The following is an 18,069-nucleotide window of genomic DNA, read 5'->3' as shown; positions in this document are numbered from 1 at the left end:
TCCAGCTGCTCATTTCCGATCGTCATAGTAGAGGAAGGACACAACTTCCCTGGCCAAAGCAGAGTGACGGATGCAGGCCTGGAATTAGACACACCCTTTGAATGCTTTTCTGACATCTTCTTGTGTCATTGTTCTTCAAGAGAAATCAGCTACAATCTTTACAAAGATCTAAAAACCTAGTGACGCTTCGGCGAATCTCTACCAGAAGCACAGTGTGTAAAGATTTGTCAAAACTGAAATGAGGCACATTTGACCTCAATCTGGATTTTCAGTAAATCTTAATGATCTAACACAGAAATCTCCATTTTGAACAAATAACTAATTTTATCTGAATGTAAAATCAGTCCTCTGTGGAAAATCTGAGAAGGATTCTAAGATTTGATTATGGGTGTCAATGACAACAGAGAAACAGTACTTGGCAATAAAAAAATAAAAATACACTTTAGAAAAAAATTACATGGCATTGGACAATGTGAGCAAATCAATTCCAATAGACATTAGTACTTTGAACACAAAACAACATAACTGACATTTATAAATCACATATACCATTAAATTTCAACTAAAATAATTTTCAGAAACTTAAAAATACTTCCTCCCTCCAACCCACGGCATTGCAAACCTTTCACAGAAACCAGTAAAACTGTGACAGGGACAAAACTGTTGTCAACCTGGCATCTAATGAAGCACTGGAATCTTGCAACGGTGCTCCAACAAAATGACATTACGTAGATAATGTAATTATTGAGACAGGATGTCAGTTTGGACCATTTGACATTTAAGTGACATTTTAAAGGGATGTCAGTTTAGTTGCACGAGTCCAAACAAGCTGATATATATGTGTATTTAAATGTTTACAGACAGCGAGAACCATAACAGAACTTCAGTTTATACATTTTACTCACTGCAAGAAAAGCAAAATAAGTGGCACTTTAACTTTTTAAGCTACGTATTCCAGATTACGTAGCTTGAAGCAAACGCTTTATGTAGGGCACAATTACACTTCAAATATCAGCCGACTGAGTCTGTTGGACAAAAAAAGAAAAAAAAGGAACTGAATAATTCTCAAAGTAAATATTTTCAAGCATTTTAAAAAGATACAACAAGCCTGAACTTGTCAAATCTGTAGTTTTTTTTATTATCCACCATTCATTCAAGACCAACAAAGGATCTTACATCTCAACAAATCAGAATATTACCAACTTAATTTTTTCAGTGCTTAAATTCAATTCAAAAGTGAAACGCTTAATGATTCATTTGCACTCAGCCTATTGGACAAATGTCAAGTCACCATTCTTCCACAAAAATCAAACATGTCTGAAATAGATAATTATTTAATCATGTCTTTAAAGTAACATTTTGATTTTTAAGATGCTGAATTCTGGATTTTCACTACTTAGTTAGAAATGTAATTTCTGAGTGTAAAGAATAGTCTATTTTTTAAAAATGAATTTAGGAATTAGGTAGAAATTTGGTTACCTAAAATTTTATCAGATCGTAGCCAATACTCCCACAGGCAGCGAGAACATTTCAGCAACAAAGAAATACAAAGTGCTTTACACTGCCCTGTCACGATAAATAATTTTGCTGGAAGATAAATTGTTCCAGACGTTATCGCGATAAATGATAATGTTTTGAGACCATTTTTAAGAATTATAATGGTAATGGTGAAATAATAATGCAAAAACATATTCTAAAAGATCAGTAAATTTTAAATTTTAATGAACATTTAACACTGGAACTGGAAGACTTTTTAAATACCCAAAATAAACAAATAACACAACAAATAAAATGAATTTTGAAGTCTTTGTAAGCAAAATTGTCCTTCAATAAAGGGCTAGTTGAGACCAAAGCACCAACTGAAAAATTTTTATCATCCAGTTTCTGGTAGAAAAAGAGAATAAAAAGAGATAAACGATAAATCATGCCAAAGGAAATTATTGAACTTGTTTTAATTTATCATCTGATTAATTGATTTATTGATTATTGTGACAGGTCTAGCTTTACATGATCAAAGCAAAACACAATAATAAACAATGATACACTAGGGCTACATAATAAGCAACTGACAAAGAGTGTCAGAGACTGAGAGTACGATGAGATCCTGGCAGTTTGAGAGGCAGCTACTCAAGAGATCTAAGTAGGGGAATGGCGGCGATGCGCAGCTGCAAGGAGTCGATCACTACGGGGTGATGCAGAGCCACTCCCCCAGCAGCTAGTAGTAAACAGCTTACAGCCACTCTGGGCTAACTCCGGGAGCCAAGGTATAGAAATGCCTTTTCCCTATAGTCCAAAATACTTTTGTTACTCCAAACTGCAGCCACAGTATGTCCAAAAGAAAAACACAAGTGCAATCATTTGCATATTGAGAGTCTACAGAGGCTGATAATCTCCCCACTCAGTCCATGGATCACTGTTGAAACTTTGAGTTTTATGTCAAATCCACATGAATTAAATGACAGAAACTAATTTCCTCACTGCATCCTTGATGCAGCTGGATTTTGCCCAGTTGTAGACTGCTAGACTCTGTCCAATCAGAGTCAGGAATTGTGTAGTTGGTGCTTTTAATCAGTTTTCAGTTAATTAAATCCAAGTTTATGGACCACAAAATGTCACTAAAATCATTCTGTCCTTCTAAAATCTTTCAGAAAATCGTAAAAGTGCATCGAATCATATCTTTGCCAAATATTGTGATACATATTGTATTGTGATCAGAATATTGTATATCGTATGATACAGTGGCAAAAGAGAAGTAGTGGAAAGTTTCTATCAAGAGAATAAAAACTTTCAATGTTCTTGTCATTAATTAAAGGAAACTCTTCTCAGTGTTTCCCATAGACAGCTGACTCAGATAAGATTATCAGCTATTGAACTCCTCTTGCATCTGCCAGCCAGAGCACAGACTGATGTCATGCTCTGCTCACCTGTGCACCTTATCGCAATTTGATATACTGGAGAAGGTGAGCAGGGTGGCTGCATTTCAGCACCTCATAATACAAAATTGATGATGACATACGCTATAAACCTTCGCCCTAATGATACACTGCTGCAATATAGGCCAGTGATATGAAATGGCTCACAGATCCAAGATCAGTATAAAAAAGACTTGAAAACAGTCAACTGTAAACTTGGCATTATATCAAATAAATGTCTTTTTAGCAAAGATTTTACTTGTCAGTGAGTTAGCAGACGTTGGTAAGAAGTTAAGTTTTGTTTTAAACTTAAAAATGATTTGTAGGTATTTAAATTAAGTCTAAAATATATCTCAACAAATTCCTCACAACTCTTTTAGGTCACTCTCATAGCCTAGTCCTCCAACATTTAAGTTCAAGAGTGCTATCATTTGGATAGTTGGTTCACTGAGAACAAAAAGATAAATCTGAGTATCATCTGCATAGGATGATCATGTTATGCCAGTGAATCGTATGACCTGGAGGTCACATATGTAAGGTGAATTATAGAGGAACAGTGACAAAGCCCTGTTGGACCCCACAAATCGTTTGAGCAGAGAAATGTTCTAAAAGGTAGAACAGAATAGAATAAAATACAAAGCGCTTATTGACACTGCAAGCAACAAGCCTTATTGCATGCACAACTAAGTTACTATGACTACATTCAGGCATTTCTGATACAAGTATATCACCTTCCCAAGCTGCATTTTCTTTTGAATACTCAAAAGAAAAAATAATTTAAAAATTAAATTAGCGAACAGGCAAATTTTCCGCTAAGACTATGAAGTTCCACAGAAAAATGTGTGAATAGCTGGGGTTGTAAATTCTTATCTAACCTTCAAGAGATGAACTGTACTCAACCGATTACAACTTTTGAAAGATTCTTGGAAAACAGAGAAAGAAAAAACATGATCAAAGTTCAAGTTGTTTGAGGTTATGATGTAGTTAATAGCTACGCTCAAAGACAATGCATATCCACAACTGCAAAAGCAATGTACACTGATTTACGAATAAAATCATTTGTAATTTTAAGAAAATGATACAGAAAATGTACGTATAAACTGCCAATTGGCAATATTTTACTTTAAACAGTTAACCTTTTGACTATAATAATTTAAAGTTCTATCTTTTTAATGCCAGTCTATGGCTAGTCTTTTTCATATGTTTTATTTTCACTTAAAAAGAACTGTAATATTATTCTACATTTTATTTACTTTTATTTGATTCACATTTTTATTACACTAATGTTTTGATTTTGAACCGTAGTTTCTTTTATAATTTTTTTATTGGAACATATACTATACTTGTATACAGCACTGTGTGGCTCTCTTGCTAAAAGGAAAACTAAGGTTATTTTTGATTCCATAAAGTTTTGTTATTTTCCTTTTCAGACTTCAACATACCACACGCATTGGGGATGTAGGAGTTGTTATGGAGAAGGGACTGAGCAAAAACGCACAAAATGAGGCATGCGTTTAGGCAGCAAAGGCGTTAGCTTAGCACAGCTTACAAATTGACTGCACTGCTTTCTATTAAGAATATGTATTATCACAACGGCAATTGCACAAACAGCATTTCCATCTGCAGGAAAGAGGCTGGCACATTCTTTGTTCTTGACCATCTCCATAGTAAAATGCCTTTATCCAGCCAGCTGTACTTAAAAACTAACATAACTTGAACCAGACAATATAACTGAAAATCTTTTGCAAAATCTACAACTTCATTGTCCTCATTGTCCTGCAACTTGTAGATGTTTCTCTGCTTCAGACACCTGGCTCAAATATTAGCTCATTGGCAGAGCTCTGTAAAGTTTCACTGTATGCTAGTGAAGCATTTTTGTCAATTCAAGAGTATAGGACACACGAGATGGTTACCATAGAGATTGAACACAGACTGTGGTAGAGTCACTGTTGACCACGGAGTCACTTTGGTTCTTTAGGTTTTGAATGTTTTGCTGATTATATACTATTAGGTATAGTATTACTCCTTGCTGCATTATCCACTAAAACCTGATCCCTATTTGCTACAGTGGATTGAAGTTCTAACTTCCAACATGATGTAAACATATACAGTATACCATTCATTATATTTTATGTTCCTGTTAGGAAATGGATGTGCTTTATAATTTCAGTTTTAATTTGTCTGAAAATAAAATAGTTTTTAAAATTAACAGAATAGTCTGTTTTTTAGACTCCTGTATCAAAAATGCACCAGCTAACTTTCTCTTAGTTAGCTAGAGAAAGGTCTAAATTCCATCAATAATGAAATTTACAACTTCTCCTAATGTATAATTAAAAAAATGCAAGCTCAAATGATTTTATTTGGAGGCAGAATTTTGTTAATGGCTATTTTTAAAATGACTGAAATTCATATTGTACACTAACCAATATGACCTTTGGAAAAATAAAACAACTATTACCAGTTAATTAAGTTATATTGGTTCTGCACATTTAAAACAAAATTTTCCTTGAATGTTTTAGGCTAATATCCAAAAGATTTTTGGAAAATTACAATTTAGATGGGATTTTGATTATAGAAGTTTCAATGTAATTTGATGTTGTATACATCTAAAGTCCTTGTTACTTAAATGTCTTATGCAAATACTTCATGATGATGATCAAAAAAATATTGCAGAATTAAAATTACAAATGCTGATCTTGATTGCCTTTTCTTTTTCTCTGTTGTTTCGATGTTTATTTTGACATACAACCTTTGGAAATTTCACAGATTCCCATTAGGAGGTGCATAACGCTATACTAGATAAATGTATAGCATATACTCTTCGTTACCATCTCTGATACAGCAATACTGCTAAGTTACATCGGAGTATTGTTATAAGCAGTTTACAAAATGAGGTACGGCAATAAATAACATCAGGCTGCAAAGCAAACGTCACATGGCCATAATGAGACACTCAAATGACTGAGTCCGCAAACTTGTCATTAGCTTGTTACAGCCAGATTAGTTCATCTGGGACCAGACCAAACACTTTGTTTCATTTGTGATTGGTTCAATATTCTTGTCAGGTTTACTAACGGTAGCTAAGTCACTGGGAAGTGAAGTTATTTGTCCATGATTTATTTAGGAAGTAATGTACATGTACGCTAACATCTATGCACAACACGGCTTATTTAGCAATGGCCAAATAGCTGGAGGAATTTGGCGTTTCAGTGCTAAATATCAATCCGCTGAACTCCCGTCTACTCCACTTCACTTCACGCTGCTCCCTTTGCTCACAGGCCTACTTTGCTGGTGTGTTAATGTGAGCTAACGTTAGCTAGCATGCTAATGTTAGCTCCTCTTTGGGTTGTCAAACTCGAGCTAATGACATGCTACTTACCTTTTCTCCTGCGCTGTGCGAGTGAAGTTCCAATCCCGGCAATCTGGCTTCGCTACAAGTTGAAGATATGTCGTTAACCAAGCTACCCGCAGAAGTGATGTTAGTCAGCTAGCTGAGTTAATGTTTCCTTATTTCAGGGGGGGAAAAAAAGATAAATCGAGATTGGCCTCAGTTGAGCGGCGGTAATTCGTTTCTCGGCGGTTCCCTGCTTGGACAGCGTTGATTTTTACGCATGTTGGACGCCAGCTCTTGTCTCTCACAACAGGTGAAGAAAAACCGCGATCGCCCCCCAAAAAATATGGAACTTGAGAGTTGGTTATAATGTTATACAACACTGACAAATCTAGCACTTTCTTCCATTGAAAGGCCAGAGCTATCCTTCGACTTTGGGTGCTGAACAAGAGGAGGTGCTATTTTTGGCATCTCCTTTGTGATTGGTTGAAACTACTGGGCAAAACAACGTTTAATTGGCTGAACCTTATGTCAGTTAGTTCTACCCCTCGCTATTTCACATTTTTATTGGTCTATTAGAAACTTCTTGTGTGTGATGGAAATGCGGGATGCGCTCGTAATATTTTCGTGCGTACGCCGGAGGATCTCTGAACGGGCGGAGTAACCCTTTAAATAGTAACTTTCTACTTCGAGGCCGAAGTCGATTAACCTCATGATGTTGGTCATAAACGAAAACATGTATGTAACACACCACAGGCGTTTTAGAGAAACATTCGAAAGTTTAAGCTTGAAAGTTATTATAGAAGAACTCCCCGTCCGGAAGTAAATAACGAGCGTTCGATCACTTACATGCGCATGGATTGTGTAAGAGGGTTGAAAGAGAGTCTCCACCAGTGGTAATGGTTAAATCATAAAGTGTGTTTTAAAGAATCTATAGTAAGTCCCGAATAATTAAATCCATGTTTGTACCGATTTGTATAATGTGCTTTTCACATTTGTTTCCATTTAGGGTTTTACTAATGCAAAAACAGTACACATAAAGAAATTATTAAAACCTGGTGAAAAAGGAATTGTCCCTAAACGTAATAACTCATGTCACCGTTGACCCCACAACTGATTACTTGAAAGAGTCGTTTGCATATTTGCCCACTTTTCTTTTCAGAATTGCTTTAATTCAGCGACATTGGAGGATTTTCAAGCATGAAGAGACTGTTTAAAGTCATGCCAGGGGATGTTAATCGGATTTAAAGCCGTAGTTTGAGTTGATCACTGGAAAAACAGTTTTAAAGCCATTCAGAGGCAAACTTGCTGGTCACAAACTGACTAGGGGGACATTTTTCTTCAAGATTTTCTCCTGGAGAGTAAAAATTTACAGATACATTCATAACAGCAAGTTATCCAGGTTATGAAGAAGCACAAGCCTTAGACCATCACATTTAGCATGTTCTTTTCCTGAATGCTGCCAGTTTTGCTGCAAATGTAAGAGGACATCAAACCTTACAAAAAGTCCCGTTTTGTCTCATCGGTTAACAAAATATTTTCCTAAAAGTGTTGGAGATCATCAAGATGTCTTTTTCCTTTTGTTGAATCTGGGACATAGCTGTAATCAGGTCTGGTCTGAGTTTCATTTAAAGAACAGGGACTTCTTTGTGTCAAGAAGTCCCTGTTCAATAGATAATAGAGAGCTATGTCAATAGATAACTTCATCAGAGTGGACAGAAGTCACATGCGAGGTACTCCATGGTACTATCCTGGGCCCCCTTCTATTTAAAATCTACATGCTTCTGCTAGCTCAAATTAGAACAAATAATAAGGTTAGTTATGATGTTACGATATCATCAGGTGACTATGAACCAAATCAAATGTTAAGTAGATGCATAGAACAAATTGATAACTTTCTTATGCTAAACAGAAACAAAACCGTTGGACCTGAAGAGGAGTCAATACACAGCTTCAGTTATTTTAGATCAGGCCAGAAGTCTGGTGTGGTGATGGACTCAGACCTGAAACTTCAGAGACATAAAGTTGGCCTTCTATCACCTGAAGAACATTTCCAGGATTAAAGGACTAATTTCACAGGTAGAGAAACTTATCCATGGGTTTATCTTTAGTTACAAAGAAAACTCGCGTTCTCACTCAAACTAGACAAATTGAGCACACAACCCACTTTTAAAGTCCTTACACTGGCGCCCTGTAGTTCAGAGAATATACTATAAATTCCCAAATAGCTTAAAAAACATAATAAACCTGATGTCATTGAATCTACCTTCCAACCCTCTCAGGTCTCCTAGTTCTATCCAGTTTTTATTCTCTTGTAATCTGGAACAAACTTCCAGAAAACTGCCAAAACACTTGGTATCTTTAAATCAAGGCTAAAAACCCGTTTGTTTGACACTTTGATTAATAACAACTGAATCATTGATTCGTTCTAGTCTGTATTACAACTTTTTATTGCTTCTCTTTATTTTGCCGCTGTAATGTAATGCTTCTTTGTGTAATGATTATTTTTCATGTAAAGCTGTCTTGACAAAGTTTTTTGTTGTGAAAAGAACAGTTGAAATAAATCATGTGCTGCATCATAACACTGATGTATGAAGCTGATTTTAAGTGAGTTTCAATTCAGATTAGACAAGACAAGCAGATGTCCTCATGCCTTCTGCGTCCTGTGAGATGGTCTTTATCCCCGAGAATATCCAGAACTTAAAGATCACATACATGTCATTATTGTGAGCAACATGCAGAAATGCATCCAGGGCTGAATAAAACTGGGTTGCACAGATTAAGTTATAATATGAGTGCATGTATAAAGATGCTTTGTAATAGCCCCTGAGTGAAACTGTGTTGTGTGGCCAAAGCGGGGCTTATCCGTTGTCATTTTGTGCTTCTCCCTCTGGATTAGACTTGTGTCTTATTAATGAAAAACTCATCAGATATCAGAGCAGCTCCCTGAGGAATGAGTTGGGGTTATGAGACACATGTTAGATAAAGACCATGAGCGGGGTTATGTGTGTGTGTGAGCGGACGAGAGTGGTATTTAATTTTCCAAGATGAGGGATTATCACTGGCAGAATTTGATCATTCCGGCTCTGATCTCAGGATGTTCAATCGCAGCTTATCCCAAATATTAAACTCTCTGTCTTTTGTCCCCCTTTTTCAATCCCAGACACACAAACGTATTTCCACAGATGCTTACACTGCTCCAATTACCAAGCTTCTCATTGAGTAAAGTGGCCCGCTGAGCCCACCATCAGGGGTGTGTGCTGTGTGATTGTTCAACCACCTGGTGACCTCTCAGGATCTGGTTGGGGGAACGGAGAGGGGGAAGGCGTCTTAAAGAGGTGCCTAAGGAGAGTAAATTAAAAACACACACACACACACACACACTGTTAAATCTAATCCAGAACACCAACAAGTGGCACACACACATAAAATCTGATGCTTACATGGATCTGGGTGAGCTTAAACACACCACAGCACACCCACCCTGCTGCTAAATGCCCTGTGATTGTGTCTCAGGCCGGAAGGAGAGAGACGTACCAGGCCCTGATCTGCACTCTCATTTTCTGCACCCAGGACAACTGGGTCACATCATTACGGCAATCTTCTGCTTGTTCATTCCCAGCTTTGCAGGGGCTTACAGACACGGATGTGTGCTTAGCAGCTGACGGGCATGAGAGGTTAAATGAAAGAACGCCTTTAAGGAAGATTAAAATGATTGGTAGTGTCTTTGGTTTGCCAGATTTACAGGATGTGGCGAAAGAAGAGAGCAGTCCTCAAAGATTTGGGATTCTTTGGAGAAAGTCCATTTGCGTTATATTGAAGAAAAAACCCCAGAAAACTGTAATTGGATTAATATCAATAAATCTGATTAAATGAGTTTGTGGAAACTTCTGCAGTTTCATTCTAAGTGTTGATTATTAGGTTTACAGGGTTTTGTTTACTCAAGCGTCTTTCCATCTAACGCAGGAAAGCTGTAGATGGAGCTGTATCGCCCTCTAGTGGTAGTTAATTGATTTAATTTCTAAGTAGCAGTTCCTATAGATGATCAGCAGGGGGAGCTACTGAGCAGACTACCTTCACATCCAAAGAGCCATTTTGACCCTCACTCCAGCCAATAAAAGTTAATTTAGAACCGCTAGTGTTACATAAGGTTTTAAGAAAATAAATCCCTACAGCACATAATGTGTTGCCTTCTTTAAAGAATCTCAATTTTATGACTATTTTAGGTTTTAAAATAACGGAGATGGTAAAAACGTTTGCAAAAAAATAGAGAAAGAATGAGGAGAAGGAGGGATACATTTTCTTCGATGGGTTGTTAATATTTATGGAAAGATGTAATGAAATAAAGCTTGTAGTTTCCAATATAATGATAAGAAAAATAGATCTAAATAGATGTAATTTTTGTATCATTCCGATGTGGAACTCCAATGTAATTACTCCACGAAAAACTGCTAAAACATGCATTTATTATTTAAAAACATTAGTTGGTTATTTGTATTTTTTAGTTAACGATATTAACAACCATCATGGGAGGTCACAAGAGCCAGAGGTTGAAGACCTCTGAGATGGAGAATGACTGACTGAAATTTTATTGTTTTGTTTTGTTTCCTTACAACACGCCCACCCACAAGCCAGAAAGATTAGGAAGTGTTTTAGAGTATGTCTCAAAAGTCTGGGTTTTGACTGGGCCATTCTAGAATACAAATATACATTAATTTAAACCACTCTACTATAGCTCTAGGCTTCTTTTCTTGTCTTTTTCAGCCTCCAATGGGTTTTCTTCCAGGATAGGTCCAATCTTACTGCATGATGCTGCCACCATAATTTTTTATGGTGTGTTAAGGTTTAAGTGCTGCTTCAGTTTTTCTAGTATTTTATATTTAAGACAAAATGTTTAGGTGAACAGTTGTATCTTTTTTGCAGTGTCCTACTTACGTTTTCAGATGATGGATTGAACAGTCCTTTATATGTAGAAAGCTTACAATATTGCAGCCCAAATCTGCTTTATACTTTTCCATAATTTTATTTCTGACCTGTCTGCTGTGTTTCTTGATCTACATGATATATTTGTTGTCTAATGTCCTTTATCAACCCTCTGAGCATTGAACAGTAACAGCCATTAATGACAAATTAGGCACAAATTGACTTTTTTACACCTCTAAGAGGGTTTCTGAAGACAATAGGTTTTATTTTGTGGTAGATAAAAGAGGTCTGAATACAGTCATGTCGCGCTTTTCAGATTTTATGTGTAAATAAAATAAAATAAAACCAAATATGACTTCCTTTCCACTCCCTAGTTACTCTCACTTTGTCATATAAAATTTCAATAAAGTGTATCAGTTTGTTGATTGTAGTAAAACATAAAAAGGTTCTCAAGATTGTTTTCTGCATCCATAACTTTAAAAATAACTAATTTGAAGAAGAACTTCAAATACCATACATTAAAAATGTTTGGACAGGACTATGAATGTGTTTTATTAAATATATGCTCATGTTTCATGTCTGTGTATTTAATTATTATCGGAAAATATTAATACTCGCTTGATCCTTGTTTTGAGTGTCGTTTAAACTTCATCTTTTGATCCTGATGCGTTCACGCTCCCCGGGAGAATTAAGGTTAAAAACTCTGCTCCAGGTGAGGCTCGAACTCACAACCTCGGCATTGCTCTGCTGCATACTGTCATATAAGTACCGCGCGCTAACCGATTGCGCCACTGGAGCTTCAGCCGTCACCGGCCGGAAATTGGGTTTAAGAATAATCGCTGACCTCACGCGATATACGCATGTATTTACGCATGTATCTTTATCTTCTCATCAGTTGTCTCGGCTTGGCAGTACAGACCATATAAGGTTGGGGGTTCCGGGTGGTCACACAGCTCAGTGGGATTTTCCCACAGATTTCTCGCCCTAGAAGCTTGAAAATAAAAACTAAAACCGGAAAAATAACGTTTCTGTGCTCCTGTCTTGATTGGAAATGAGCTTCATGTCCTATTGATAGGATTTTTTTTCTTTCTTTTGGTTTTCTTTCTACAAAATGCAAACGTTCTTTAGAGATTTTAGATCAAATTTTAGCATAATCGACACACTCATGGTCAGAGGTGGGTACTAATAAGTTATATTAACTCAGTTGTATTTACTTGAAAAAAAAAACTTTTAGGAGTACTTTTACTGCACCCTGGTTTTTACTTTTACTTCAGCAAGGTTAGCATGAAGTATCACTACACTTAGTTGAGTAAAATTAACATATAACCAAAACTGCATCAAAATATGTTATTTGCATTAATGCTTTCATTTTAGTATTACTTGAGCACAATTAGAAGCTTCTACGCTGATTAATTAAAAAAACTAACGTTTCAATTAGATTTATTTAAAAATATATATATTGTTCAGAGTATTGTGTCACTGTTGATTTGTATATTTGAAATTGCTGCACATACTCCTTCTGTGTGTATATGTACAGGTTTAAACACTTGCCGTACTGTTTCAAAGCTGAAAATGAAAAACAAAATCAATATCACAAAAAGTGTGCAGCCACACTTTGTATGCATGTACAGGATCCTGCAGAGACTGAGGCAGCTCTGGGCAAGCTGCATGCAAAAGCATTATATGTATTCGGAGAACACGTTGCCTTCTTCATCGCTGTTTCAAATTGCCATATTTTGTGGGGGCATTTTTACAACGCCCAATCACACACAGACAGGCTGCAGTATGCATCAAGCCTCCCTTCATCTGTCCGATCTGTCACTTCCCCTGGTGAGCAGCAACAAAGACGGACTATGAGATGTGGAGTAGCTGGCTGGTAGACGAGCTGGGATGTCACAGTGACTCAGGAAATGGACACAAAACCTGGCAGCGTTGTGTTTTCCCCCCCCATTTTTTTATTATTCTCAGCATATTCATAATTCAACACATGACAGACAGGAAACACTAACAGAAACATTCTGAATGAAGGAGAAGAAATCATGTGACCCGTCGGTCGAAGACATGCCAGTTTCAAAACTCAGAATAGACACACCTGAAGGCTGGATGGGCAACTTCAGGAGGCAACGCTGCAACAGAGTAAAACCTGACTGCTTGCTCGTAGGAAAGGAAAAAAGCACACCTCCTGATAAAGCTGCACATATTTTTCTGCCTCTGAAAGTTGCAGGTTTGTTTGTCTTGCAAAAGTATTGAAACATGTTGAAGTTTTTCACGTGTTGTCAAGACACAACAGCAAACTTTTAATGTATTTTGACCAACACAAAGTAATGCAGAACTGTGAAGAGGAAAGAAAACGACCCATCGGGTTTCTAAGTTGTGTGGCTGAACAGTGTGGCATGCATTTGAATTCAACCTGGGAAGGAGAGCACTAATCAGATAAGCAGAGGAGCTGCAGAGATCAGGAGGGAGAAGCAAACATATGGAAAAAACTCAGAGGATATCAAAACTAACAGACCATCCACATATGGACACATGGTGGTGTACCACTTTGTGTTGGTTTATAACATAAAATCCAAATGAAGTACATTAAAGTTAGTGATATGAAGATGACAAATGGTGAAAACTATTCAAGGGGTTTGATTACTTTTGCAAGGCACTGAACGTTGCCGCCTTCAGGGTCAGTGTGACACGTCCATGCCCTTTTTTTTTTATGCAAATGAGGTGCTTCAGTGTCCATGTTGGAAATTGGATGTGAAGAAGTTACAGTTTTGTAATGAGATATACAAATTATTATACACTGGTTTCTGTGAGAGGCTGATCCCAGCAATGCTTTAGTGGATTTACTTTGACTGTTCCATAACGCCGCAACCCCATGTTAACCAGTTTAAAACGGCAGGTTCTGAAAAAGCTGTTCCGAACTCAGCGTAGTGCAGTTTCTTTTTTTCAATGTCAGCTCTGAACATTAGTCTTTTTTTTTTAAAAGACAACCCCCATGAAATCCCGTCCCACCCCGTCTTTATCTACCCTCCCACTCCCCGTCCTAAAATAACTTTATACAAGCTGATGAAACTTCACAAGAATTCACCATGAAAACAAAAGATCGCACAGAGTCGTGTTGTTATGTCCAGCCATTAAAAACAGGAACAGCACACAGATTCCCTTATGTCACTGGGAAACACACGCTCTCAGTCACACACTCACATGCACTCATATACAGCACACAGATGCATCTCAATAAATCAAAACATCAAAAAGTCATTCAGTGTAATAAATTGACTCCAAAAGTAAGTTGAATCACAGATTAATTGTGAACAGAAATATATTTCAAGCAATTATTTATGTGAATTTTAATGACTATGGGTTTCAGCTATTATAGTTTTTCCTTCCACTCAACTTTCCATTTAAATGCTGGGATATAACGCTCTGAACAGCCAGCTTCAGAGGGTCTAGCTAACAAAGAGTCAGGAGTTTTCCATCATAACATAACATTTTGGTGTAATTTTTGTAAAATTCACATTTAAGGAGAGAATAAAAATTTTAATCTTCAAAACTACATCCGGTCAAGCATATCATCTAAAAGTTGAGTGGAAGGTAAAAAAGCCAAAATTCTGAATATGAACAGAAACAAATGCTTTAAATATGTCATCGTGTGCATATTGAATCTATTAAATATACAGCAGTGGAAAAAATTAAAAGACCCGCCTCTCTGATTTCAGTTTTTGTGTTTGAGAAAAATGAGCAATCTTCTTTTATTTTATGAACTATTGACAACATATCTCTGGAATTCCAACAAAAATTTTGTATTTTTTGCAGAATATGAGAAATGGACAAAAAAAGAAAACAAGTTTTTGTTAATTTAGAAACAACAATGCGAATGATTGAACTCAGGAAGAGTTCAGAAATCAATATTTGGTGGAAGAACGATGAGGTTTTTACTGGGGTTCAGTGCAATGGGCTCTACATTTTTTTCCAGAGCTGTATATTGGCCTTTTGAATCCTTTTGAATCAAATTATTGTCATAAAATAACCTTTCTGTGACGTTCTAATTTATTGAGACTCGCCTGCATGAATACGTAGGAGCAAATTCCTAAGGGAGTCAAAGACAGGAAGCAGTTATCAGTCAGGCTTGTGTTTCTATTGCATCAAGGCTCATCAACGGATCCCTCTGTTGCCAAACAGCGTGTTTAGTCGTGTTGTTGGGTTAAAACTGCGTTTTTAGCTTCCATAGAACTGAGGATGTATTCAAAGAACAGGTGTGCAGATGCAGCGTGGAGGTCTGAAAGTCCGAAGTTTGACTGATCAATCGTGGATGACGATGGGGCCCCGCATCCTCAAGCTGGGGTGTGGGTGTGGAGGGGCCAGGACCAGCCCCTGCGGGGGTCCGTGGGAGACCCTGCGCAGGGTGATTTGCTCGCAGGGCTGTCGACAGGCGTGCCTCAGCTGGGAGCGGGACAGCAGCCGTCGCGCCCTCCTGAATGGGAGGAGACGACAGGAGGTATCAGGCAGGAGGAAGAATAAAAAAAATAAGTAAATACTGTTGAAATGTAAAAATAATCAGCCAGAGATATTTACATGCTTTAAACTTTTTTTGTGTGTGTTTCACTGTCTGTATCTAAAAGTAGTTATAAGTAGTCATATTCAGTTAATTAGAATGAGGGTTGTTTGTCAGACTAAAATCAAAATACGCATTAAATATACTTTTCATTAAGGTTGCTTTTCTGCATCAAACATATTTTTTATTAATTTTATCTTAAATGTCTTGTTTTCGGAAACCTTAAGTGGAAAATCCTTATAATTTACAGAAATACAGGTTTGAAAACAACAATCTATGTGAAAAGACTCCATAAAATGTGTTTTGTTTGGTAAAATGAGTTACTGGAATAAATTAACTTTTAAATAATATTGTAGCTTATTGAAAATACCTGGATGGATAGATGAATGGATGAAAGATGGATGGATGGATGGATGGATGGATGGATGGATGCATGGATGGATGGATGGATGGATGAAAGATGGATGGATGGATGCATGGATGGATGGATGGACGGATGAAAAATGGATGGATGGATGGATGGATGAAAGATGGATGGATGGATGCATGGATGGATGGATGGATGGATGCATGGATGGATGGATGGATGAAAGATGGATGGATGGATGCATGGATGGATGGATGGATGAAAGATGGATGGATGGATGCATGGATGGATGGATGGATGGATGGATGGATTGATGGACGGATGATGGATGGATAGATAGATGGAGGGATGGATGAATGGATGGAGGGATGGATAGACAGATTGATAACTTCTTTTTATTTAGATTCCTAGATTTAAAACACAACTATCAATAAAGAACCACGATTTCTAAAAAATAAAACCAATAATCAATTAAAAATGAATTTAAAAAAAACTCGTTTAACTTTTTCAATTCCTATTTTGCAAATTTCTCTAGTTTCCAGGCCAAGTTATTGTTTACATTTTGCTTCATTAAATCAGCAGCTGAATTAATTTTTTTATATCAACGTCTCTTGATCCAGATGCAGCCCAGTAGCACTCATCATTCATCATCTTGCAATTTGTTTGATGAGATACAAATAAACAATTATCTTGAATCGCACAAACACAGAAATCATTTGTTTAGTTCACATAATTTCATAAAAATCTATAATTTTCAGCCCCTAAAGCTGCAGCTAGTGTTGGAAACATTAAAATCAAACACAAAGGAGCAGAAATAAAATAAAAAAAACAAGGTAAAAAAGAGGATTTTCAGGCTTGTAAAGGAGCACAGACATATTTTCCAGCCTGCTGAGAAACCGAGAAGCTCTTAGCAGCCCACAGCGACCTGCTGCACCAAACCCAGGAAGAACGAGGGACACACAGCTAGCCGCAGAGCTAATGGGATTCGATTGGACACAAAAGCAAAGTACAGGTGATAACTCATGGTTATCCTGCAGGTCATTTCAGATTTAAGGCTCTTTAAATCTTCACATTTTCCTCCCTCAGTTGGGAAACAGTCCTGCCGCTGAGACAACAACCACTTTAAATTATGAGGCAGCATTTCCAAGTGGAGCTAGCGTGTGTCTGAATATGCATGCAACATCCATGGATCTCCACGCATATCCTTCAAGTGCACTACACCCTCAGAATGATGATTGTGGTTCTTTCTTTGCCTCCTCGTGTTTCCTGCTTTGCATCTAAATAACCTGCGTCGACTGAGGGGCTGTGTCGCATTTTAGAGTTGCATTCGGTCGAAAAGGAGGAGCGAGGATTTATCTTGTTTTGGTTGAGTTTCGCTAAAGCGGGATTCTAAACATAAAGAAGATACATTAAAAAGACAACAATAGGAAATCAGAAGCATTATCTCAGTTGAGATTAAGTTATAATTCTGTGGTGAACATCTCCTGTGCAAAACTTTTTACATTATTGCCACGTTTCAACCGAACACATAGTTGTATTTTATCAGGATTTTATGCAAGACACCAACAAAAAGTAGCGTTTAATATTAATAAGGTGGAAGAAATTCTTTTCTCTTTGTTTTACACATAAGATCCAAGTCAAACTCAGACGACTCGATGAAACATTCTTTATCGCATCTTGCCACAGTTTCTTAATCAGGACTTTGACTATGTCATTCTTACACATGATTAGGCTTTGATATAAATACACATACATTTTTATTTTTGAAAAAACATTGAAGATTATGCATTATTTTTCTTCCATTTGAAAATTATGCATGACCGGGGCCAGGGATGCTGCAGGTACAGCAACCAGTTTTTGTGGCAAAATCAATGAGAGCAGCATCAGATTTAATTTTATTTTTTTTAATGAATGCATGTTTTCAAACATTACACTGCAAAAACACAAAATCTAACTAAGCATTATTTGCCCTGCTCCTAGGGCAAAT

General features: G+C 37.0%; 2 protein-coding genes and 1 non-coding gene across 5 annotated transcripts in view; all 3 read right to left on the bottom strand.

Annotated features, from left to right (window-relative positions):
• The window catches only part of ppm1bb (protein phosphatase, Mg2+/Mn2+ dependent, 1Bb), a 28,368-nt gene extending 21,646 nt beyond the window's left edge, over positions 1–6,722 (bottom strand). For both annotated transcript variants that reach the window (XM_044103846.1, XM_044103845.1), the window contains exon 1: positions 6,292–6,722. The gene's annotated coding sequence lies outside the window, so the exon portion shown is untranslated. The remainder of the gene's footprint in view (positions 1–6,291) is intronic.
• A 5,148-nt stretch (positions 6,723–11,870) lies between these two features.
• Positions 11,871–11,964, bottom strand: trnai-uau. The gene is made up of 2 exons: positions 11,927–11,964; positions 11,871–11,906 (listed from the first exon to the last, which is right to left on the bottom strand). It is a non-coding gene; the product is annotated as a tRNA-Ile (tRNA).
• Positions 11,965–14,174: 2,210 nt separating this feature from the next.
• Positions 14,175–18,069, bottom strand: part of mta3 (metastasis associated 1 family, member 3) — a 30,900-nt gene continuing 27,005 nt past the window's right edge. The window contains exon 19 of one of the 2 annotated variants that reach the window (XM_044103843.1): positions 14,175–15,634. In XM_044103843.1, the coding sequence (XP_043959778.1) occupies positions 15,463–15,634 (172 nt within the window). In that variant the 3' untranslated portion in view covers positions 14,175–15,462. The remainder of the gene's footprint in view (positions 15,635–18,069) is intronic. The other variant, XM_044103844.1, reaches the window with a different exon arrangement.

The sequence above is a fragment of the Gambusia affinis genome, linkage group LG20 (genome assembly GCF_019740435.1).
Source record: "Gambusia affinis linkage group LG20, SWU_Gaff_1.0, whole genome shotgun sequence".
Taxonomy (NCBI): domain Eukaryota; kingdom Metazoa; phylum Chordata; class Actinopteri; order Cyprinodontiformes; family Poeciliidae; genus Gambusia; species Gambusia affinis.
Note: the sequence above shows the minus strand (reverse complement) of the source record. Positions and strands in the feature narration are given on the sequence as shown.